The sequence below is a fragment of the Staurois parvus genome, unplaced genomic scaffold, assembly GCF_062004578.1.
Source record: "Staurois parvus isolate SC_StPar_1 unplaced genomic scaffold, SC_StPar_1.0 ptg001530l, whole genome shotgun sequence".
Taxonomy (NCBI): domain Eukaryota; kingdom Metazoa; phylum Chordata; class Amphibia; order Anura; family Ranidae; genus Staurois; species Staurois parvus.
Window position 1 is genome coordinate 16,347 of NW_028319326.1, and position 25,729 is coordinate 42,075.

At 42.4% G+C, this 25,729-nt stretch overlaps 1 protein-coding gene across 1 annotated transcript in view; it reads right to left on the bottom strand.

Moving 5' to 3' along the window:
• Positions 1-25,729, bottom strand: part of LOC149435356 (ovostatin-like) — a gene marked incomplete at its 3' end in the record, with an annotated part of 77,295 nt that overhangs the window by 16,267 nt on the left and 35,299 nt on the right. Inside the window, exons 10-23 of the mRNA XM_089662734.1 lie at positions 23,857-23,972; positions 22,834-22,992; positions 20,701-20,931; positions 20,041-20,098; positions 17,852-17,994; positions 16,764-16,913; positions 15,770-15,940; positions 12,477-12,654; positions 8,149-8,224; positions 7,129-7,354; positions 6,674-6,797; positions 4,922-5,040; positions 3,008-3,059; positions 403-486 (exon numbers count right to left, since the gene is read on the bottom strand). Coding sequence (XP_089518860.1) covers positions 403-486; positions 3,008-3,059; positions 4,922-5,040; positions 6,674-6,797; positions 7,129-7,354; positions 8,149-8,224; positions 12,477-12,654; positions 15,770-15,940; positions 16,764-16,913; positions 17,852-17,994; positions 20,041-20,098; positions 20,701-20,931; positions 22,834-22,992; positions 23,857-23,972 — 1,887 coding nt within the window. The remainder of the gene's footprint in view (positions 1-402; positions 487-3,007; positions 3,060-4,921; positions 5,041-6,673; positions 6,798-7,128; positions 7,355-8,148; positions 8,225-12,476; positions 12,655-15,769; positions 15,941-16,763; positions 16,914-17,851; positions 17,995-20,040; positions 20,099-20,700; positions 20,932-22,833; positions 22,993-23,856; positions 23,973-25,729) is intronic.

Genomic DNA, 25,729 nt, shown 5'->3' on the forward strand with positions numbered 1-25,729 from the left:
AGGATGTGAGGAAATCTCTCCAAAGTGACAGGAAATTCCCTCTTAGCTGTGGAGCAGGTGTCACCATAGAAGACCTCCCTTCACTCTCGTTATGGGAGCATTTTGGATTTCTCTTCAATTTCTGCTCCAATAACAGTGGTGACCAGGACAAGGGGTGATCCTCCCCAGCAGGGACACTGACCGCATTAAGAGTTTCTACACCTTTCAAAAACAAGTTGTCTTTAGAAATAAGAATGACTAGACATTTTTCGGCAGTGCATTTACTGTAGGATGGATGCAAGAAACATTTGGTCACATCAACTGCCTGATGCAGCTGCTCAGACAAATTTTTATTACACTTTAGAAACCAAAAAGCACAAATTCAATAGTGAAAGTTCCCTGTGTAGATACCAATCAACTTACCTATTACTTGAACCTTTGCACTCATAGAACCTGGCACAATGCTTCCAGAGGGGTTGAGGTTAACTTGTACTAAAGAGTTTTCACCTGTGATAAAAGCAGAAACTATAAACCTCCAGTTCAGAAAGTCTGTCATAGGAGCACTGAACACAAGAACTCCATTAAGACAAATGCAATAGTAGACCAACCTCTTTTCTAGTCCGTGTCAAAACACAAGCCCGTGGACTGAAAACAGTCCACGATGCCATTTCATGTGACCCTCTCCTACAGCACATCCCTTATCTATGCCCACACTGTTAGGACCTGTCATTACTTGAGCCACCGGCATTTTGGTTCCCACCTGCTGGTGGCATTTTGGTTCCCAGAGTCAAAGGATAATTCAGATGGTCACCAGCGGGTGTCTCAACAGCTGGGTTGTCCAAATTAGGCTGCACCTGATGTGGGCTTTTGGGAGCAATAATCCCATCCATTACTGAGGTTCAGGGTTTCAGTATTTTCCTGCAAGCCACATAGCTGCCTGAGCTTTGTACCTGCCCCTAGTACCTGGCTGCCTGCTCCCCTCGTCTCCTGTCTTTGTCCTGACCTTATCCTGTATTCCTCCATTTTGCATATAGTCGTTAGGTTGTTATTGGGGTTTGCACTAGAACTTTATTTTTTCACTTGCATAGTTTATGGTTTACTGGTGTTGGAAGGGTGTCATTTGTCTCAAACTTATTTTAACTTTACACCAGTCTGGATCAGTTGGCTGTACCAAAAGGTCAGGTATCAATTATCCTTGCTAGATGCCTGCATCCCCGACACCTTATCTCAGTAGTCAACAGCAGAGGACAGAACTCTGCCAGATCCCGCACTTATTGCAGCTGTGGAGATGCTGGACTGTAGACTGCTGAGAGGGAGGAGGCCAGAACTCCTACTACAGATCCTGCTCCTCTGCAGCCAAAGCACGCTCTCCTCTCCACTTCCCCTTGTCTCAGCATTCAGCAGCTCTGGCAGCTGACTCCAGCCCTCTTTTGGTCCTCCTCCAGACCCTGCACTGTTTCCTTGCTCGCCCCCAGCAACACCACAAGGTAAGGGGGTATACTGTGCTGTAAGAGTAGGGAGGACTCAACTTCTAATCGTGAGGGGACTCTTTACATCTGATGTAAGGGGGGGGGGGGGGAGCTGTTGCAGCCTGCAATGAAAGTTTGACACCCCTGTTCTAGTCCATGCCTGAAATTGCATGGTTCCCTCAAAACTTTCAGGCTTTAGGACAAGGTTAGAAGTCAGTTTGAACTAGATTAGGAATGGAGGTTATATATCTTTTCACCCCATGTGCTCAGATTTCATTTTTTTTTGTAAAATTGCACCAAATCTATTACATTAAATGAGGATGGTTGGGGGTATGAGACCACTAAATGTGAACCTTGCACTGACAAAATAGGTTCATAGATGGTCTGAAATCTTGGCTGGTTCACCAGGGACTGGTGATTTGATTCATCTAAGGGCAGGGAAGGCTCCCCAGCTGGAAGACCACAATAGCTCCACAGGAGAGCACAAATTATGTCCAGGAAACTTTATTCTATACTGGGGCGGACTGAGCATTTTGAAACTCTGGCACTGCCTGAGGGCATGGGGTCAGTAGGGGGCCCCATGAGATGCCCCTGGTACCTTTTTCATAGGCTTTTGAGTTTGGGCAAGGACACAGGGGCCCCATGATCCCCTACTGCCTGGGGGCCCCATGAGGGGTCAGTCCACCCCTGTTCTATACCCATAGATTTAGGAGTTTCATATGAAAAGTTAGTGCTGGTTCACATGTGGATTGGATGTGGTTAGAACTGCATCCAATCTGCATGAAAAACCATTGGTCCTCTGGCGCCTGTTCATATGTCCGGTGCACTGGTGGTGCGGGTTTTAAAGAGTCCTGTCCGATTTCTGAGCAGTTTGGTCCTGTTCAGGTGCGGATTACAGACCATTGACTTCTATGGGAACGGTATCTAAACAGCATAATCCTGAGAACCAATCCTGTCCTGAACCTGCCATGAACTGTTGAACTACATGTTAGCTGTGAAACCTGAGATTCAATCTGCACCACACATGACGACAATCAGCTCTTAGGCAGAGTTGTAAAATTTCATATTACACCCATAGTTAGGGCACAACCTAAAAATATGGTCATTCTACAGCCCCATCTTCAAACTGCTTACAGAATCTTGTATTTTCTACAGATTAGTGCACCCCCCCCCCCCCTTTTTTTTTTCTCTCAACTTAGACTTCAGAGAACTGAACAGAAAGACTACAAGCTGCCATCTGCCAACATGGCAGAGGGACTCTTAGTCATCAATGGAACGCAAGTGCAGTGTTGTCATGATCCACAGATCCTTCAAGCTTTGTAACTGAAAAGCCGTACCTTGGTAGAGAGCTGCAGCTGGACAAACCAACAATCTGCACAAGCGTTGACCCTTCAATTCACTAATTGCAATACTTTGCAGGTCCTACTGCAAAAAGTTGTGAAATGCACTTTTAAATGAGTGAAATTTTATTTTTTTTTGTGGAATAGGTCATTAAATGGACCATTAACAGTCCTAGGAAGTAACCATACATGGATAATATCTCAAGAACCTTCTCTTACCTTTGACACAGACAAAGTCAGTTTTGGTCACTTCTTGTTTGATGCCTTCAGGCTTAAAAAATAGACAAACAAAAATTTGTATACTGTCCTATTAAGTTAACAATTTTATTGCATAGCTACCTCGAGAAAAAAAAAAAAAAAACCCCACACACCTCAAGTCATGTTTAAGGGTCAATGGAATATCTTGAAACCATCTATAGCCACAGTTTGATCCTGAATACAAGCAATATTGGGATGAATCTGGCTCATTTCCTGTCTACAATATACTGCTAGATCTTCATATTTAATACCTCATCCATGATTTTTGCCAACTGCTTAGAGGATGGATGTTGGGAAGGATTGTCCAGCATGCAGTGCATTTATCCATTTTTGTGGCCACCATATCTATTTTGTACAGCTGTCCCTCTAGTTATGAGAGATCTCAGTTTTGATTGATAAATTAAATGGTTTTGATATGAGTATACAGCAGTTATATGCATAGATACGGTTTCAAGGTATTCTATTGATCCTTTGACAAATCCCTTAAACATTGTAGTGATGTGATAATTTCTTTGCCCATCTTCCAATGTATACGTCTATTATTCAGTGTTTGTTTTGCCCTTTTCCAATATGGCTGCTATGCTCTCTGGGGACTGAGGATGAGGTCAGACTTTTTTTTTTGTACAAAAAGGAGGGAAGGGTGGATTTCCTGGGAGAGAGAACTCAGACTAAGTGTTGCAGCCTCCCCTCACTGAGACATGCAGAAAAGACTGTTAATACTTTAATGTTCCTGTTTGGAAGATACTATGTTGGATGGTTCACTGAATGTTATTTCTTCAATACATTGACTTTCATATACACTGCTGTGTGGATTATGGTCTATGTGGATGATACATTTCTCAGTTGGGATATCACTTGTTATCCACAAGCCCCAATTGAGTGGAGGCACTAGCGCTTGTTATAATCTGTGATCAGGACAAGATCTCTAAGGACTTTGCTCCTAATTACTATACAGGTGACGCCATCATACCCCAGTAGCCACAAAGTGTACAAATAGTGCTACAATATCAAAGTCAAGTCTATGTTGAGTATGCTTTGGTTTTAATAACTGGAATTAGTAAGTTAAAAGATGTCAGTTTATTTTAAAACTTTATATATAATTTTGATCTGGGTTGAAGTATTGAGCAGAATCCATGTTTTATTTAAGCTTTCCGATACCTTGATTATAGCATTAAAAAAGGGACATTTAAAAAGTGTTACTAAACCCACAACAGTAAAATCAGTCTGTATATGCAGTAAAGCATGATTGTAATACTCACTGTGGAACCTAAGGGGTTAATCCTCCACATTGTGTAAAACGTCTGATCATGTCTTCTCTGATCCTCCTCCTCTACTGTCCCCAATTCATCTGATAGTACAGAGCTCTAGAAGTCACTCTGCACATGCTCAATTTAGTGTGTATTGCTAGTTTTTTGTTTTGGAAGGGTGTATGATCAGCACAGGGCCAGTCAACACTGGCCAGACAGAGGGTCAGGGCTTATTCAGCCTCAGGACAGTCAGAGGAGAATGAAAATCAGCTCTGAAATTAACCAGTGCTGTGCTGGACACCTAAAGTCACAAGACTGCTATATACGGCTTATGAGAAAAGGTATTTAGCAGTTTATATTTACTAAAATTGCATTTCCATGTTCTGTGTACTGTGGGAGACCAGATGTAGTGAATGCAGGGTCCTGGGTTTAGTAACACCTTAATAAATATGCAGCCCCATGCATTAGCATAGGTATCCAGGTTAAGAAAATGTTGGCATTCAGGAAAAAAAAAAAAAGTGTAAAAAAGAAAGACAAAAAAATATACAGAACAGTTTATATATTGTAGACATGCTACAAGATACTCTTCCAGGTTGTAAATTTTAGCCTTTTATTTTTGTCCACTCACCTCCACAGTGAAACTCCGCACTATGGTGTCCTTGCGGTTTGGTTCGTTAGGATCAGCAGGTCCCTCACATGAATTACCAATTTGAATTGTTTCAGCGGTCACAGTGACATTAGCAACACCTGTACAATGAAAGTACATTTTATTTTCACAGTATAAAACTTGGTATGGACATCAGTCATGGGCTGCAGTGGCCAAAAAAGGTAGAGAAGGGAGAGCGACTGGAGAAACAAACTACAGTAATGCTGACACATTTGGCCCATTTATCAAGGAAGTGTGGTACTTAAACCAGATTTCATATTTTCTGAGAACTAGTTGGAACCATGTTATTCATCTTATTATCGCCCTTTTTGTTCTTTGGTTGAGGAGTCAAAATTAAAACTGCTGGGGAGAGGAGAAAGTAGGCTAGGCATCATTTGACACTGGACCTCACAGGCTAAAACGCTTCCATGGAACTCCTTTGGAAAAATCACTACTCCACCTGTGGGGAAGTGTAGTGTGGTGTGATGGCAGTGACCAGAGTCTGGTTGCAATAAACTAAAGCTTGTATTGAGCAGAATCTCAAATGTTACAAACACCTAGCGAGAGACCGACAGGGAAATAACTCACAGTCCAATGTAAGCAAGAACATGGCTGAGGAGAGGCCAACAGTGTTTCAGAGGTTGAAGTGCGGCCTGGCTGGTCAGGTCCCAATCAGGGAGGCTTCTCTATAGGGAGAGTCCTTAGCCTGTTCCTTCTATGTCAGGAACCTCTCTACCACTAGTTATTTTCCCTAACAAGCAGCCTGTTCCTACACTAGCCACCTCACAGAATGCGCACCAAAACCCGGAGGAAAGGATTTATTAGACCCTGCTGACCCAAGATGGCACCAAGTATCACATGGCTGCAACATAAGCAACCTGAACGCAGCTTTGTTGACCCAGGAAACCATAGAGAACCAATTCCCCTTGACTCTTTCCAGGCTGTGGTACTGCTAAAGTCTAGCACCACCTACAGTGGAGAAAACAGACTGCAACTGCCTACATGCCCAAGTCAATACATGTGGTTAGGACATCTTATAATATAAGACATCCAAAAGCAAAAACATATGAAGTGTCAACTTCTGCTCTGCCATTATCCCTTCTGATTTTTAGGCTGCAGGGTGTGTTAGAAAGCTTCTCATTACTTGCATTTCACATATGTTACTATAGGTTTAATATACGTTTTTATGCTCCCACAATTCCCATAGACCTGTAGATTCTGCTTCCTCAAAAAGACTACTAAAAAAAGTTGAGAAGTTAACACAGGAATAGTGCCCTATCACCAGGGTCAGGGGGAGGAACAGTGTCCCATCCTTGGTGTTGAAGGAATAGTGTCCAATCATTGTCAAGAATTATGTCCCACTGTTGGTATCAGTGGGAGAAATGGTGCCTTAAGGGCTGGATAAAAAGATATTACAGGGCCACATCCAGCCTGCACTGGAGTTTAATGCTTTATAGCAACAAAATTTACAGCATTGGCCCCATTACAGAACTCTGGGGAACACCATTTACAACATTGGACCAGTTAGAGAACGAGTCATCAGTTTCTTGTAACCATTCATGCAACCAGTTTCCTATCCATGTACAGATTCATGAACTCCAACAGGTCTCATTTTATAGATTAAAGGTTTAAGTGGTACAGTATCAAATGCTTTAGTAAAATCTAGATAAACTACATACTATACCATGTTGTACTTTATGCAATTGGAAATAAAATCAGATATTCTTCTAATACCTATGGATGTGGCATTTATCTTCCAGGAGTAGGAGACTCTTTCCTGTGAGCATACGCATTTCACTGAGTCTGCATCAACCGGTTCTGCTGCATAGTCACCTGAAGATTGTAACTGGACACGTACCTGGGAAAACACGGTGAAGAAAAGTCAACACTCCTGTTTGGAGAAAACCCAAGACAGCCCTTGTCTTTAAGGGATTTGTAAGTCCATTCTTGCCTACCGAGGACATGATTTTATTTTTTTAATCTCAAAATTGATTGTATTTTTTTTTTTTAAAGGGTCTATGACTAAGACTTGCGATAATTTTTTTTCGTTTGTTAAAACAAGTAAACATGAGAACAATCTGTAGTTTCTCTTCTAGATTTTAATTGTGCTTGTGATAGAACAAACATTCATGCTGAGATCACATGCCTAAAGAACCAACCAAAAATAGAAAAAGGCAGCCAGTGGTCACCTGGGCACATTTGTCCATGTAGTTAGCGACAGAACCCACTAGACGCATGATTTCTCCACGGACAATGGAATCTGGAAGAGAGACGTCTACAAACATCTTCTGGAAAGAAGTGAAATTGGCTGGGTATTTGGTCATGCCGAAACCAGTCCCATTGGAGAGACACACCACATCACTTTTCCACTTGGTGATGGTTCCTGGGACCTCAACTGAAATGGCACCACTTTCCCTGAAAATTGGAATAAAAAAAAAAATTAAAAATATACAAGTTTTGCTGTATGTAGCAGACTTGTCATCTGGTTTTTAACAAAATGGGTGGGGGGAGGGGGCAACCTGGTAAAGTATTTATATTGGTCTGTCCTGTCCTGATATTTACACTGCTTTGCATCATGCAGCCTGGTCTGAAGGGGTAGAGGGATTTCTCTGCCACAGTTCACCAACAGATCCCCACAATCCCCCAAAATGTAGGTGTCAGTTTACATTATACGCAGCTTGAGATCTTGAGGGGGGATTAAATTAAACTGGCCAATCTGCAGTGCTATTACTGCAGCCAAGATCACAACCAGCCAATGGCAAGTGCCAGTCATGTGGCCAGGCACTGTGCACACTGAAGCAGCATATTCTGTAGAAAAAGAAAACATTTAAATGACTAGAATGTGTGTAGAATTTAAAGCAGAATTTAATCAGAGGCAAACCTTAAAATAAATTTCAGGGACCCCAATATAAAGCTCATGATCATAAGGTTGTAAATCTCCAAACTATAAGATGAGGACGCCGCAAACCCCAATGGTCTGCTGAAGTGCCCCATGACTCCAGTGGTCTGCTAAAGTGCCTTGTGGCCCCAGTGGTCTTCAGTAAAGGCATCCCATGACACTGATGTACAACATGGTCAGGTAAAAGGCTATTCATTAGATGAGCATCTGATGAGCTGCCACTGATTAACGGCAACATTTACACTTGAGTCTGCAATGATCAAAATAGAAGAATCTCAGAATGGCTGATGCAACTTGATGTCAAACTCACCCCACAAATGTGGTCCCAAAATACCACACTTCTGGAAAATATGTCCGCACTGTTGTCTCTGGGGCTCCAACATTTGCTAGAAAAAAAAAAAAATTCAGTATTTGCATAAAATTTGTTTGCTGTATAAAAACCCATTTGGAATCAAAAAGCAACAGTTCTGTGCTTAACAAAGGATGAAGCTTTGGTGGTGTCCAGACCATGTGAAAAATGTTAATGTTCCCTCAACTTTTCCTAAGATATATCTATATTCCTCCCAACCATTTCAGATTCTGTTGTATTGTCCTGGGATTTTAACAAAGTCCTGGCCTCCTGAAGATCCAGACCATGTCAAGGAATGCCAATCCACTAAAAAGGGATCTTGTGGGCAGCAGTGGAGAAGAAGATTGTCCCCTTCGGGGCACAGCCTTGCTTAGGGAGGATTACATGGTGGGGGAAATGTGTAGAGCAGGTGTATAAAACTTCAATTTACTGCAGGGCTGTACATGACTTCAAAAATTCTGGGGTGTCAGTGAGCAGCAGCAAGATGGGGCAATAACTGCTGCCTGTTGAATTTTTCTGTATTGCAACTTTTGGACAGAAGGACCTGCAGATTGAGGACCCCCTTCCAGGTCCAGCAAGTGTAGTGTCACTTCTCAAGGACAGTGTGTTCCCCATTCCACACCACCTTATTCTGTACTGTGTTGGGTGTTCCCTATTCCATACCACCCCATTGTACCCTGCACTGTGCATTCCACACCACCTCATTTTGTACTCTGCTGTGTATTGCCCATTTTAAATCTCCTAATTCTGTACTGTATGTTCCTATGCCACACCACCTCATTCTGTACTCTGCCCTCTCATTCAGTGCATTCCCTTTTCCACACCACTTCATTCTGTACTCTACACAATGGGGTTGATTTACTAACACAGGAGTGTGCAAAATCTGGTGCAGCTGTGCATGGGAGCCAACCATCTTCCAGGTTGTCAGATTGTGAACTCCAGTTTTATTAAATCAACCCCAATGTGCCTGCTATTACCTCATTCCATGCTGTGTGTTCTTTATTCCACACTTCATTCTGTACTCTGTTGTGCACATCCAAGGTTTTTGTGTGTTTTTTCCTCCCGCTGACTGATGACATTTGCATTCTGTATCTTGTGCTGTGTGCGAGTCACTTCTGAGCTCTGCATTCTATAAGTTATTCTATAAGTTATGCTGTACATTACATACAGTCAGGTCCATAAATATTGGGACATAAACACAACTCTAACATTTTTGGCTCTATACACCACCACAATGGATTTGAAATGAAACGAACAAGATGAGCTTTAACTGCAGACTGTCAGCTTTAATTTGAGGGTATTTACATCCAAATCAGGTGAACGGTGTAGGAATTACAACAGTTTGCATATGTGCCGCCCACTTGTTAAGGGACCAAAAGTAATGGGACAATTGGCTTCTCAGCTGTTCCATGGCCAGGTGTGTGTTATTCCCTCATTATCCCAATTACAATGAGCAGATAAAAAGGTTCACAGTTTATTTCAAGTGTGCTTTTTGCATTTGGAATCTGTTGCTGTCAACTCTCGATGAGATCCAAAAGAGCTGTCACTATCAGTGAAGCAAGCCATCATTAGGCTGAAACAAACAAAACAAACCCATCAGAGAGATAGCAAAAACATTAGGTGTGGCCAAAACAACTGTTTGGAACATTCTTAAAAAGAAGGAACGCACCGGTGAGCTCAGCAACACCAAAAAACCCGGAAGACCACAGAAAACTGGTGGATGACCGAAGAATTCTTTCCCTGGTGAAGAAAAACACCCTTCACAACAGTTGGCCAGATCAAGAACACTCCCCAGGAGGTAGGTGTATGTATTCACTCTAGTGAAGTCTTCTCTTGATTGGTGACTTTGACACACAGAGGGTTCACCACAAGATGGAAACCATTGGTGAGCCTCAAAAACAGGAAGGCCAGATTAGAGTTTGCCAAACGACATGTAAAAAAGCCTTCACAGTTCTGGAACAACATCCTATGGACAGATGAGACCAAGATCAACTTGTACCAGAGTGATGGGAAGAGAAGAGTATGGAGAAGGAAAGGAACTGCTCATGATCCTAAGCATACCACCTCATCAGTGATCATGGTGGTGGTAGTGTCATGACGTGGGCATGTATGGCTGCCAATGGAACTGCTTCTCTTGTATTTATTGATGATGTGACTGCTGACAAAAGCAGCCGGATGAATTCTGAAGTGTTTCGGGAATATTATCTGCTCATATTCAGCCAAATGCTTCACAACTCATTGGACGCTTCACAGTGCAGATGGACAATGACCCAAAGCAGACTGCAAAAGCAAACAAAGAGTTTAAGGGAAAGAAGTGGAATGTTATGCAATCGCCAAGTCAATCACCTGACCTGAATCCGATTGAGCATGCATTTCACTTGAAGACAAAACTGAAGGGAAAATGCCCCAAGAACAAGCAGGAACTGAAGACAGTTGCAGTAGAGGCCTGGCAGAGCATCACCAGGGATGAAACCCAGCGTCTGGTGATGTCTATGCGTTCCAGACTTCAGGCTGTAATTGACTGCAAAGGATTTGCAACCAAGTATTAAAAAATGAAAGTTTGATTTAAGATTATTCCGTCCCATTACTTTTGGTCTCTTAACAAGTGGGATGCACATATGCAAACTGTTGTAATTCCTACACCGTTCACCTGATTTGGATGTAAATACCCTCAAATTAAAGCCGACAGTCTGCAGTTAAAGCACATCTTGTTAGTTTCATTTCAAATCCATTGTGGTGGTGTACAGAGCCAAAAATGTTAGAATTGTGTCGATGTCACAATATTTATGGACCTGACTGTACATTCTGACTGCTGTGCTGTATACACAGATTCAGGTTAAATAGCCCTGATCACTGTAATTTACACCGTACATCACCAACCCCAGCAGTTATGAGTCTGAAAGAAAGTTTTAATTAAAAAAATAGGCATGTTCTGCATAATAAAAAAAGGGCCAGTTAACCTAATTTGTTAGAAGAGTTTCTACATGCACATTTACACACTTTGATGTGTTCCGGTGCATGTTTTCCCTTCTTTATCATAATTCACATATTGTGCATTTGGTGCGTTCCCATGTTGCATTTTTTTTCTGTATGGTACATTTTCAATTTTTGTAAGACTACACTGCAATGGTGTGAACTAGCACCATTGGAATACAAGGAAAAGTCTGCATGTCTTTTCTGCAGATTAAAAATGCATGAGACTGCATCTGATGCGAGTCAGCCCTAAGGTAGAATCAGACAGCATGCTAGTTGTCCAACTAGATTTTCTGCAGAGAAAGGCATGTGTAAGGAAAAGGCTTGCATGTCTGTAAGACTTTTGTGCCACTGCAATTAAGATATTGGATTGTGGCATACGAGTAGGCTTGGGCACTATTCAGTGTAATTTACCTTCGCCCCCTTCTCCCTGGAATATCCCTTATTTCAAAGTTTAAAAGTGGGGGGGGGGGGTTTAAAAAACCCCACACAACTATGTTGCCATTTAGAATAAGTTACACGTTAGCCCTGCCACCTGGCAGTACTAGGGTCATTTGTTTGAATCCAAACCACAGCACCACCTGTCTGGCATTTGCATGTTCTCCCTGTGCCTGCGTGGGTTTCCGCCAGGTACTCCAGTTTCCTCCCAGAGGCCTACTTGAAGAATTTAGTTTGCAGAGTATCTTCAGTTCATTTTGCGCTACTTCTGGACACGTTATTGGGAGAGACTGAGAAAATGGTACACAGTTGAGCTGAAGTTTGCATACCCTGGCAGAAATTGTGAAATTTTGGCATTTATACTGAAAATATGACTGATCCTGCCAAAGACTGTTTGTCTTATTTAGGGATAATGATCATATGAAACCATTTCATCACAGTGGTTAGGCGCCTTTACTAACAAATATCACCCAAATGGCCCCGATCAAAAAAAGTTTCCATCCCCTGGAATGTTTGGCCTTGGTACAGACACAAGTGATACACACAGGTTAAATAGCAAATTAAAAAAAAGGTTAGATTTTCCAGAACTGTGGCTTTTTGAATTGAAATTTGTTAGTGTATAAATAGTCAATGAGTTTGTTAGCTCTCACATGATGTACTGAGCAGGCTAGATACTGAGCCATGGAGAGCAAAAAAACAAAAAAAAACAAAAAAAAAACAAAAAAAAAAAAACGCTATATAAAAAAATTTGAAGAGGAAAAACTTGTAGGTTTATGGCAATATCAGCTTCCTAAATAAAAGTTTTTACTTGATAGACATTACTCTGGTCTCCCATGACCACATTAAAAAAACCACAATGTGTCACAGTAAACATTTACCCATTATAGTAGTAGTTGCCGTTTCCCTAGCGGCTGAAATGTCTTCAGCATTCACCAGACCAGAAAATGATGGCCGTGCAAACGAAAAGACTGGGGGTCCATTAAATCCAATAAAGGGTTGTGAGCACAATTGTGCCTGCTGGAAGGGCGTACCAGTGATTACATGCATACCGATATCCTGAAAAAAGGGACAGAAATGTGAGGAAAAAGCAAACACACACTTCTAATAAAACACATCTACACATATAGACACCCCTAGGCTGCCTTTGCTGACGACCTGGAAATGCTAGCTGCCTGGATCTTCCCGCTGATCAAATAGTGATTTTAGTCCTAGATCTGGCATGCAAAAAGAATTCTAACTGAATACTTTTCAGTAACTAATTCAGGACAAAAAAAAAAAAAAAAAAAATTACATACCACACAACCTAGCAATTTTCTATTTTGGGCTTTGTCCAAAAGGTTAAATTTATCCTTTTACAGCAGAACCAAAGTTTTTTTGAAGGGGGAAAAAAACCCCCACACACACACGGCTTTACAAAATGTGCAAGTTATTTTTGTCCAAAAAGGAGTCTGTAAAGCATTGCACCAGCAATCAGCAGAGCGCCGATGACATGCTGGTCTCTTGCAGATGTCAGAGAAGATCTGCTTGCGGTACGGGATGTACAAGCAAGTCTGACAGGAAGCTTCAATGAACTGGAGCACTGTGGTCGATCATTGAAAAACTACAAGTCGACAGCCACCAAGGCTGCCAGGACTTGTACGTACTCATTCACAGAACACTTCATGAGTGACACGGCCATGTGAGCAGAGCCCCGCGGTTTTCAAATCTGACAGAACGTATGGGGAAACGTCTCCCCGTACTATCTGCCAGAGGGAGGGGGGGTTGGGGGGAAGACAGGTACGACTGTCGACGACTATAGGAACAGGTTACATGTTCCACCCTAAACACCTTTTGGAACAGGTAGCTAGAATATATATATATATTAAGAACCCCACATGACAAGTGCAGCTTTATTCAAGGATGATAAATGTACTTTTTGCAGTAAAAAAAAAAAGTGCATTTATTGTCTAGATATAGTGACAGGAAGACTCCATGAACTACCAGAGCGCTCCACTGCACCATACTAGTTCATTGAGAAATACATGCCGACAGCCGCCAAGTCGGTCAGGACTTGTAGTTTCTCATTCACAAAACACTTTTTTACATTTTTTGACAGCTAGCAAGGGGAGAGAAGAGCCCTTATTGTCAAAGTGGGGGCTGGTGCATTCATAACACGTTACATCCTGAATATAAAGTGTAAAATGTTATGAAAGGAGAACTTCTATACTTTAAGGACTTGACTGCCTGCTCACCAAAGCAATATACTTTTAGTACTATCCAAGATCTTGTACGTAAATTGTGGAAAAATCAATATAACAAAAAGGTCCTTGGGAGTATAGCCCCCCCCCCCCCCTTTCCAGACACTGCAGCTCAGAATGAGAGGGTTTCAGCAACCATGCTGTTTCAGGGAGCAGTGAGCAGGACTGGGTGTTACAAGGTGCCGATTGCCATTGCTGAGTCACAAGGCTGTAGCTTGTCAAAGCCGATTGCTTGTACTACAGTATGCGGAGAAGAGGTTATAAGGGGCATGGCAGTCACCATCTACCTGGGCAACGCTGCTCTAAATTCAGGAGTAGTGCAGCATTGTTGCCACCCTATTACAGGAAGCTGCGTTAGACCTCACTGGCAGATCAGCAGGCATTTGTGGGACTTTTGCAAGGGACCAAAAGAAAACCAAGTGTAGATGCCCTTATAATCAAGTGTTCTAGAATTGCCGTTGCCTATTAAAAAAATGTGCTGCATCAAGTGAATGTATGCTAGGCATGGTGTAGTTAACATTTTGGGTATTTTTTGCCTTACAGATCAAACTTTTCCCCTGGAAGGTCAGAGCCATATTTGCTCAGGCATCATCGAAGGTCACCTTTTACTAGGACATGTAAATACTGGTGCCTCTGCAGTCCTTGGCGGAGTTAACAAAAAGCTCTAAAAGGCTGCAGTAGAGGCTGGGAGGTGTTTCAGTTTGTGACTTGCTGCTTACATTGTATAGTTGGCATGATCACTGGCAACCAAGTAAAGGCTTCCTTCTGCCTGGAGCAGGCAACCAAGTATGAATTAGCAAAACTGATAGTTTTTTCCTGTAACAAACTGCCTTGAAGTCAATGTACAAGTCGATATTACAGCCCCGATAATGATCAGCAGGCTTCTCCCCCCCGACAAATTTATTAATATAAATATAATGTAGCAGTCTCCTAGATAGCTCCTACCTAGAAATCAAACGCTAGCCAAGTAGCAGCCCAGGTGTAATAGCCCTGACCAAAATTTACCCCGACTGAAGCTCTGCAGACTAGCTCTCTGAAACTTCCCCCTACTCTAAAATTTTGAATATTCTAGAAGCAGTGGAAGGGAGAGAGGAGTGGCTGGTCTGCACTTTCAAGGGATCCTAGCCAATCCCCAACATGAGGCTTGGCAAGGAGCCAAGACAGCCCTTAAGAGTGTTTGAGCCTGGGGGAGGGTTTGGGTGGAAGATGGAGAGCAGGAGCCAGGGAGGGGGCCCACCTACAGGCAGAGGATGTTCAGGACCTCCCCAACCTCCAGAGAGGACCACATGTGTAGCCAAGAAGGAGCTGCCCAGCTAGAAGCCCTGAGAGCAGCCACTGACCTATCTGCTCACATACCGAGGACCGATTAGGCATACATCCCCTGCGCCGGTAAGGGGAAGGAAAAGTGGGCTAGTGGGAAACTGTATTAACTTTCTGCCTGTCTTACCCTTTTAAATGACAGGCACTGGGTCCCCTATCCAGGGTTTCACCCAGTAGTGTTGGATAAAGGAGCATCTGGGGTGCACTAGGAGATGTTGGCTAGCTCTCCAAGAAGGATCTGTTCTGCTGTTAGATTTGTACATAGTTCCATACGTTGTCCTCAGTTTCCCATTCCTTGGGAATCCCTTACACCCCTTACCCCATCCAAGTTACAATCTGCTAATAAAAGCCAAAAAAAAAAACCAAGCTCAATGACTGGTTGTCTCCTGGATGAAAGTCGGAATAGAAAAGTGTTGCCTGGTTGTGCAGGACTATGGGGGAACCCAAAACTGCGACAATACCCTAAGGGGGTAGTGCTACAACAATTAAACACAACATGCTCCCCACCCCCCCCCCCCCATCTAAAATTTAGAGTTGATACACAGTATATGTTCTATCATGACATTCTGCTTTTGAGGGAACAGGTTTTTGGACCATGAGCGTTGAATACTTACACGATAAACCTTACTGACGTCTTTTTCCCCTGGGAAGTTAACAGGCTCAAAGTAGGTACCATTAACAAGAATCTGTTTTTTAGCATCAATACAGGGAGGCTGAGGAGGCTCCACATTGAATCCTGCTGCATAGTATCCACTCAGGCTGGTATACTGAAGAGAGTTGTATACCTGTAATATACAATGAGATTGAATTACATGAAGTAATATGTATAGCCAAATCTATATTTTGTTTTGAAAAGTAGGAAGAAGAGTAAAAAAAAAAAATCCAGTTTTTATATAATTCTATTGGGGAGATTTTCCTTTAATTCCTGCCCTGGAGATGTCATAGGGGGTGTAGTGCCCTCAAGTTAGGTTGACAGGCTAAACATTTAGTTTGTCTTCACTGCAGTGAGTAGAGCAGTAATCTATTGGTGTTCTCTTTAGAGTTTCCTAGGCTGGGTGTTTGATTTCTTACAACTGCTTCTGGAAGAAGCTTCCAGAATATAGGACAGGGAGAGTCAAATGACCAGTATGAATATTTATTATGATTCAACCAATCCCTGAAAGGAGACATTCAGAAGGTAGCTTTGGAGGTGATAAATGTTTTGGGGGACCTTGCTAGAGTGTTCCTTTTACAGTGAGGGTCAGTTTTCTTGGGGCTACTGCCCCTGGAGGCAGCTTTGCAGAGTCAAGGATTGCAGTCTGGGCCTAAGTAGGAGTTAGACTGAAGGCCTGGAGAATATTGATAAAAGACTTGCTACACTCTGGGCAAAAAAAAAAAGTTCAGCACAGCCATTCGTTGATCTGTTCATTTCTGGCACCAACAACCAGTCCACATAGGTTTTCAGAAAAGGCCTCAAGTCGTACTAGCCTTAGCTGCCACCACTTAAGCTGAGGGGTATAAAAGCATTAAAATGGTATCACATGCTAGTACCAAGAGCACGACTCCAGCTGAGAGCCGCTTTTCAAAAACACGTACAAGGTCAACTCCTCAACCCCATTGGTATCTTACCATAGCAGCAGAAAAGGTTTCCCCTACATCAAGAAGCAGGAGGCTGGAATCGAGGATACGGATGAGGCAGGAAGAAGCTGATGTGGTTTCCACTTGCAAGTCAACAAGGGAGCCGGGAGTTCCCATTTCGGAAGAGAAGTTGGCAAAAACCTAGAGAAGAGCAATTAAAATGGTTTGAGGGCATATTATACAGGGTTTTTTTTTTTACGGCCATCATTGGCTGTTGACAATATGGTTCCCCAGATAAAATATTTCCAAGGATTGATTTTTTTTTTTTTGAGACTGTTTTGAAAGAGGTGTGAATGAGCCTTCATAACAGCAGTTTTACCATCATACCAAGTACTTTGGTTTCATGACTTAGAAGTGCTGTAAATAAGTGTTTGCATCTTGTATCTATACAGTGATAAGGAAATTTCTAACAGTATTGAAGCCAGTCGAAGACAAGCATTTAAGCTACAGGTAGCTCCACACGAGGGAAAGGAGGCATGGGCACAAACAAAATTTAGGTACCCAAGAGGATGAAATATGGTCCATTGCAAGGATGTAACCCTATCAAATGCCCACACAATAGTAATTTTTTTTACAACACAACCCACCATACTATTAAAAAAGGAGAGAGACTAGATTGGACACCTATAAAGACCCAGACTAAGGACAATTCACACTTATGCATTTTGATGCAGCAAAATGCAACAGTTTTTCTGCAGGAAAATGGACATCACATAGAAAGCCCATTATTTCCAATTTGGCTGGTTCGGGTCTAGGTTTACTTCTATAGTGAAGTGTGAAAAAAATGGAAAATATATTCATAACTTACACGTGTTACAGTATGCTGCATGCACATGGAACAGGGTAAATCCAACCCAATGTAAAAGATGCACACGCTACAACCAATGAAATACTTAGGTTCCCTGCTATTTTGAAAGCTATGTGCAGTCCAGTCCCTGATGCACATCCATGCCACTGGGCACAGATTAAGGAAGAGCTGAAGAAGTCCATCTGGGTCACATGAAAAAGCTGCTATCAACCATGCACATTAATTCTTTGAGGCTAGATCTATATATTCTCTACACAGGTGTATTATATACCTTGTTTTTGAAACATTTCTCCAAATTGAGATTAATGGCATCTCCCACTATCTCATCCTGCAGCATGTACTGTACGGTATATTGAACAATAGGGACATGATTAGGACAAGCCTCATAGGTTAGGTTAAATTCTCCTTGATGAGCTGAAATGAGAAGAAACATAATTAGCTGGGTTTACGTAACAGGTCATACAGACATACAATGGTGGAACAAGATCTATTTGGCACCACACATGACATCCAGGAATATTCATTAAAAGGAAGCCTGAACAAAAAAAAAAAAAACCCACATTTCCTGACTTACTGTAAGGTCAGTTTATATCTTCACTGTATGTGCCCCCAGCTCACACCATAGTTGGGCCAGTTTTTATATGAATTGGTAATTTCTTGATTTGAAAGTGTTCTTGTCCCAACCATTTAAAATTTATTTCTACCTGCAGGTCAATAGCAGTCAGGCAGGGTCTACAGGAGCAATATTTTCTGGGTGAGAAATTAACCACTTTACCTCCAGAAGGTTTTACCCCCTTCATGACCAGGGCATTATTCAGCACTGTGCTACTTTACAATTGCTTGGTCATGCAACACTGTACCCAAATGAAATTTATAGCATTTTTGCACACAAATAGAGCTCTTTTGATGGTTTGTTTACCACTGGGTTTTTTATTTCATTATAGAAACAAAAAAGTACCACAAATTTGAGAATTATATTTTCTACATCTTTGGTAAAAAAACAAAAATCCCAGAATACATTTTGGCCTAAAGTTAGGAAATTTGATGGCTTTTTTTCCTTTAAGTGCATATAAATTGGTTTGTGTGACAGAAAATTATAGCATCTACAAACTATGGTACACACACACACACACTGGAATTTACGCAGCTATAGATGCTATACTGGTAATGGGGGTGGTCAGCAACTTGAATTGGGGTTGAGATAGTGTCCCTTCCAGTCAGTGCCAGATTGCCCCCCCAAACTGAGTGGCACTAATAGTTATCAGATATAATACTGTACTAAAGGACACTAGCTGGGAAGGGGTTAAGATCAGAGCACAATCAAGAGGGCCAACGGTGTGCCTGACAAGTGTGTTGCTTTTATTTACAGATCTGGCAATTTTTTTTCTCCCTGCTTTTCAGGTAGAAGAAATGGCCAGATTGCAGTGCTGTTCTGTGTACAGTACCATGAGTTTGTAAACACAGAACTGTGCTTTCATCCATTTACTTGAGATGGCTGCAGGAACCAGCACCTGGATTGTTCATGGATAGGAGTGGGTCTTGAATGGCACTATGGATCAGGGTATGCCTTTGCAATAATATTCTCAGCATACATATTAACATTTGTTTGTGTAGAGCTTTCTTTATTAGAAAGTATATTTGAAAAACTGGGTACCATCCCCTGTAATTTAAAAAGCTATTCTCCCCAATGAAAGATCACGTGGACTAGCCATGAACTATACAAGAGGCATTTTCCCCTGAGTAGGTTACCCCAACATTTCATAGTCCTGATGTGAGTCTATGTACTTGTTATATACAGTATCCTGTTCTTTGCATTGCTTAGGAGTTGCTGAGTATTTACTCTCCACAACCACCTCTTAACCTGAATAGGTTGTTTTACAAAAGTAAGGGTTCACATATCCTTTAAGGCACAAGTCCACTTTTGGAACAGGTTACATGTTCCACCCATATTTAAAAAGGTGGAACATCTTACAGCTCTTGCTTCCTCTCCCTCCAAGAGGCAGCAGGATAGGGATGGATCACCACACACTTTCCACTTTACAGTCAGCCATTGCGGCTGATGGCTTTTAGTTCTCAATGGACTGCAAGGGCACTGGTGAGTGTTCTCGTAGTCTTGATTCTTCCAAGCCATTCAGTAACTGCTTACCTGTACAAGGTACAGGCAGACAGCTTACCGAGTGTCTGCAGGATCCAGGCATTGCACCCGCAATCTGCTGAACATGGGCACAATGCCTTATAGGCCAATGTAAAAACATAACTGCACCTACCTGGAAAATGATGCACATTTATCTTTTGCAAAAGGGGAACTTCTAATGATCAGATTAAAGTATGTTTGGACATGGAGATCACAAAAATGTGATCAACTTGCTGTACATGGAATTTGAGAGAATGGTGCTATACAGTAAATAGCTTGGCGAGTGTATTGGACAAGGGTGAAGACGGCTGACATTCTGAACTTACATTGTGAAACGTCTACGGAATATTCACCGGCCTTCACAATCTTCGCTTTTGCCATGGCCTGCAACACAAGAGTAAAAAGTGAGAAGGCTAGTGGGCTATAGAATTGCCAATTGCACTTAGCCACCAATTAAAAGTATTTCAATAGTTCAGAAATTGATTTATTCACAAAGCTGAAATACAGGCATTTGCAGTTAAATTTACAGCCATTGCCAATTTGCTCTGTAAAAAAAAAAAAAAGTTCCAGCTTAGTACATGCACACTTGCATTACAAATTACAAAATAAGTCTGGTTGAATTTGACTCCTTGCTGTCCAGGATACTATACTAGAATTTATTGTAGTAAGGTGCAGAATGCTACAGAATTAAGTGGGGGAATGCAATTAAAATGTGCTAAAAAGGTTTGGATTATGTACTGTTCTCCTGGAGCTTCAGTGTCGGATCTTAGAGCTCCATGAAAGAGCCAGGGTTTGTGTTAGACAGAACCCCAACCTGGAACCCGAGACTTTATGGCAGGATCTACCCCAACAGTCATTGATACACATTGAGTTCTAGGTGTAACTGGCAATATTTTCTTTTAGTTGTGCCAAGTGCCCAAAGTCAACAGTGTGCAGCTGAAAATCCAAACCCCCCGGGTACAAAATATTTTCCTCCATGTCCTCACCATGTAGACAAATTTGACAGTGGTTTCTCCTGCAGCCAGAGCATTTTCACCAAATATATACTGGACCCGGATGCTGTAATTTCTACCACATTGCAGATCTTCTGTGGGGCCCTGCAGTTGCACAAAGCTTCCGGTGCGAGAGAAGAACCGCCCCACAGATCGGTAATCGTTGGAGTAAGTAGGCACAATCCAGTTGCCATCATTGCATTGTTCTTGGTTCTTGTAAATCAGCTGTTGAGTAACAAACCAAACGAAAAAAAAAAAAATTATTCCAATACACTTTAGACAAAACTAGAACTTATTAGTACAACCTATTCATCTTTGTCACTCAAAATTGCCAGTATTTCTACAGCACCAACCTAGTATTTAGGTTCTTTAAAGTCTGATGCCATTTTTTTAAAAGGTTATGAGTAGAACATGCACAGGCAGGTACCCAATATGCCATTGGAGTCCTGCATTTAAGAACTACTATTCAGTGATGTAAGGGTTAATCACTGTGGTTTCACTACCATTTGGCCTGTACTGCTTCCCGTAGCAGGAGTAAGAGAGAAGGGGGTTGGGCCAGTAGGTGGGTATTGGTCATGCAAATGAAAAAAGATGCAGAGTTGCACCTAGTGGGGTTACCTCTTGGCAGGACCCTGAACCCACCGATATATCAAGCCCAGGAGTAACGCAAGATGGCCACTGGTGCCAGAAGCAGTGGCGTGACATCAGCCCCTTGAAGATGTGCATGCAAAGGAAGCCAGTTGGGAGGAGCTACATGCCATCATCATGCCTCTGCAGCTGGGGCTGGCTTCCATCTTGCATTTCTCCTAGGCTTGCTACATCAGTGGCGCTGGTGGCCCCCTGTGAGTGGAGGATTACAATTTGGATGGATTCCCATACTTTGATGCCCTGTGTGCTAAAAATTCTGTCCACTGCCTTCCTCATGCAGCTTAAAATAGCTAGTGAGCGTACAAAGGTGGTGGTTTGAAGCAACACATGGCGATATATTTGGACCATTGACAGGACCGGTGCTTCCACTAGCCAAACTAGGAGGCTGCCTAGGGCGCACTGCCACTTAAAGATGCTGCCACATCATGAATAATCATCCGAGAGGGGTGGCAGAAAGGAGAGGAAGATGCCCTGTGTCTGGGACCAATGTGGCAGCTGAGCTGCCACTCCTTCCAGTGTTCCTCAGACTCTGTTTCTTACAGCAAGCTGGTTGGTGGCTTGTGATCAATTTTGAGTTTCAGGCCTTCTCTTCCCATTCAACAGCAAAGGCGGAGCCCTGCAAGGAATGTAATGTCTGACTGAGGTCTTATGTCAGTGTGAACCAGCCGGCCATCCACTGCTTATGCAATGTGTCAGTGAGTGACATCACCACAATCCCAAAGCCTGCTCTTCTAGTGCCTGCTGATCTGTGTGTTGGTGGTGGTGTGTTGTGTCAGATCAGTCACTGTGTGGGATTGCCCAGTTCAGGTGTTGTGTGGGGGGCTTGGCTGTGCCATCACAGCATTTTATCTCCCCACACTGCCTGGGGAATTCCAGCCTGGGATCTGTCAGTGTGGATCCATCCTCCACTCACTGCAATGTCACCCTGCCAGCCACAGAGTGTCCGTGACACTGATTTGGTCTTTAATATTGGTGCTGGTGGCATCTTTTGTTTGACCTTTCATATAAAGAAATAACCAACAGAAATTTGTCTAAGTACTGTATATTTACACTTTGAATATAACAATCTTATCAAAACTATTCTTGATCACTTCATGCATTTGTGAAAACAAAAGTGCAGCATCTATTTTGGGGAGGGTAGGAGAGAAAAGAAACTAGTGTTTGGAACTATGGTCTTACAGTGCAGGGGTCCTTGCGTTCCTATTAGGGACCCTAACTAAATGCAGCTTGTATTTGCACTCAGTTAGTGTAGGGTCCTTTAAATGGTAGTGTTACCTACAGAGCAGAAGACATGATGATTAGTTGGCTTCTGACCAATTATGTGCAATGCATGCCTGTAGTACTTGTGATAGAATGTTAAAATCTACCCAACAGTTACACAGTACCTGAAATGTTGCAGAATGTTTTGGTGATACATAAATGAACTAAACATCTTAGCTATCCATTCTGATGTAGCCATACAGTACAATATCCACTCACCTGAAAGTTGACATTTGAAGTGGCAAAGGTTGAGGTATCAACTTCATATTGTGCTCTGCCATTCTCGTCCGATGTCAGGTTCTTAACTGTTATTCCATCCACTTGTATTTGGACCACCTGGCCACTCTCAGGCTGCCCCAGTGCATTCTCAACAATAACCTTTAACAAAGGAAAAGGTCAACATATGCATGCTTTACAATATCTCTTTAGTGAAAAGATTCCTTGCACAGGTTTCAAAAAAATAAATAAAAATGTATAATGCCATAAACCCCCCTTCAAGCTCCTCTGGTTTGCCATGAGCCCCTCATACTTGTTACGGATTCATGTGTGAGTGATCACAACATGGATAACTCAAAAGCCCATTCTCTCATCCATTCCTGCTTTAATGAGGGTCAGCTAAGACTGATGGAACAACTGTTGAACAAACTGAGTTAAGGCAGTGCATTAACATAATGATAGATTGCTAGCTTAGATATCAATTGGAATACTGTTCAGGCAAAAGTAGAGATCAGTCCTCAGACTTGGGCCATCTGCATAGCCTTCTAGTCAAAGCATAATCTTCTAATCAAGGCTTGGCCCATCTTGCTGGTTGGGCAAACTGACATACATAACTGGAATACTGTTCCATCAAAAATATAGATTGGTCCTCAAATTTTCAAAGCTGTATCATAGGCTCTGACCCTCTACAGATAGAAAGTTGGATTCCGACTTGGGCAGGGCGTAATGGTCAACACACACCTTTTAACTTACACAAAAAAAAAAAAAAAAAAAAAAAAAAAAGTGGGCCAGCCATTGTTGACTTCAAGAAGTCAATATCAATGGGTTTAGAAAGTGGATCAGCATGTCAGTCAATTAGTCAGCAATGGAAGCAGCCATCTTGTTCTAGACTCAAAGCATGCAAGTTCTTGGAGTTTATATTGAACAAAGTAAAAATTTATAGAGTATTGCAGCTGTACTGGCCACTAGTAGATCAACTTTTTTTTTTATTGTGTATTGTCATCGCAAAGTTCTACAGCTACTCACCCCTAAAGGATAAGGAATTCCTTTTTTGAAATATGGAAGCATAACCTTAGAGTCAAATCGAGCTCGGCCCAACTGGCTGGTGATAGAGATGGTTTTGGTTTCAGTTGCTTGGACATCTGTCATAGAACACAATACAAATACTTATGGTTCTGTACAAGCATCAGGAAGGATTGTAGCACGTTAGTCACATCTTATGCAGCCCAGTTATGTTAAATATAGTGAAACCACTTGGGTTTCCCTACTGACCAGCCTTGAAGGGCAGTAGGGGAACTGTGGCCAATGTGCAGAAGCCCCTTAGAGATAAAACCGTGCAGTAGCACCCCCACCCACTTTTCCCAATCTCATTTGTAGACAGGGTTGTGGATGAGAGGATATTTCCTTAAGCCCTCCCTGAGATCAGTGTATCCTGATAGCTTGGAAGTATATATTCCTGAAGAGAAACTGAAGCCAGAAGAGTAGTGAATATACACAGGCAGATGACATTTTCCACACCAAACCTCAAAATAGAGCGCTCTTTTGGAGGGGTTTAGAAATTGTAAACAATCTAGAAATGGGGCACTATATGGTTTTTAATCAGTAGGGAGGCTACCCTTCCCCATAAGCACCAGTCTATACACCTGCTCCAAAACGCAGTCTAGGGGGATGTCCTTTTGATTATTGTTTGAGTACCCCATACCACAACCCCTCTTCCTCAACCACATGAGCAGAACACTTCTCTAGGTTCACTCTAGGATTCTGCAGAGGACAGGGGAATGACCAGTACTCAGACCCTATGAGAGCCATCTCATTCCATAGCTACCCCTGGCACTTAATTCCTGGTGGCTTTGAGCTTTTGGGATGAAATTCAGGCTCATTACTCACAAGTCCCCAGGGCAACTGCACACCTTCCAGTTTCCTTGGGACATGGTATAGTGAGGGAAACTATGCTTCTCTAGACCAGATCTTGTTGGCTGAAGTCCTACAGCCTGTTCCTCAGAAGATAACTTCAGATCCCCAGTTCTGCCACAGATAACACCTCAAATAGCAGCAACTCAGTCCACATGCTGCCTTCTAGGGCTTCGGAACCCTCACTGCTGAGGAAAGAACAATCTCCCCAGGGCTCCAAACTATTCACCTACCTCGCAACCTTCTAGACACTCCTATAAAGAGCTTGGCCACATTATGATAAAATATTCAGGTTGGACAATTCAATTGCCCTCCCTAGGTTCTGGAATTTTCTCCCAGAGGCAAGGGGAAGCAATTGAACACCTAGCCTGTGAAGCCCTGAGCAAACCAGAACAATCACTGCTCCCTTGACCAAAAAAAGCAGCCAAACACAACTTGCCTAGCATTCTACGCTAGGTTACTACATTATAAATGCATACTTGAGGCTTGACATGCGAGTTGGAACAGGAAGGCCCAAAATAGGCTGGTATTTTGCCAACTACCACGGTGCTAGAAGGATCATCCACCCAAGATTTTTTTTTTTTTATAAAAATTAAAAAAGGGGCATTTATAGTTATATATAATTCCGGGTTCCCAAATTTAAAAAAAAAAAAAAAACAAACAAAAAAAAAAGTGTAGTCTAAGCTGTGGAAGGTACGTGGAAGTCAGACAGAGCACAAGTACTACCACATACAAGGCAAACCAAGCGTTCAGTTTAGAGAAACTGGGAAGCTGCTCAGGCAATGGAAGCCAAACTAAGCATGTCCTGTATAGGGAAGGCGGCTAGGAGGTGGGGTGGGAAGTGATAAATTCACAGTAAGGGATATAAAATTCACAGTAGAGCAGATAATGCCCATAGGTCAGCAATGGGCAAACTACGGCCCGCGGGCCGTATACGGCCCGGCGGACCTTTTAATCCGGCCCGTGGAGCGTGATACTGTCAGGATGG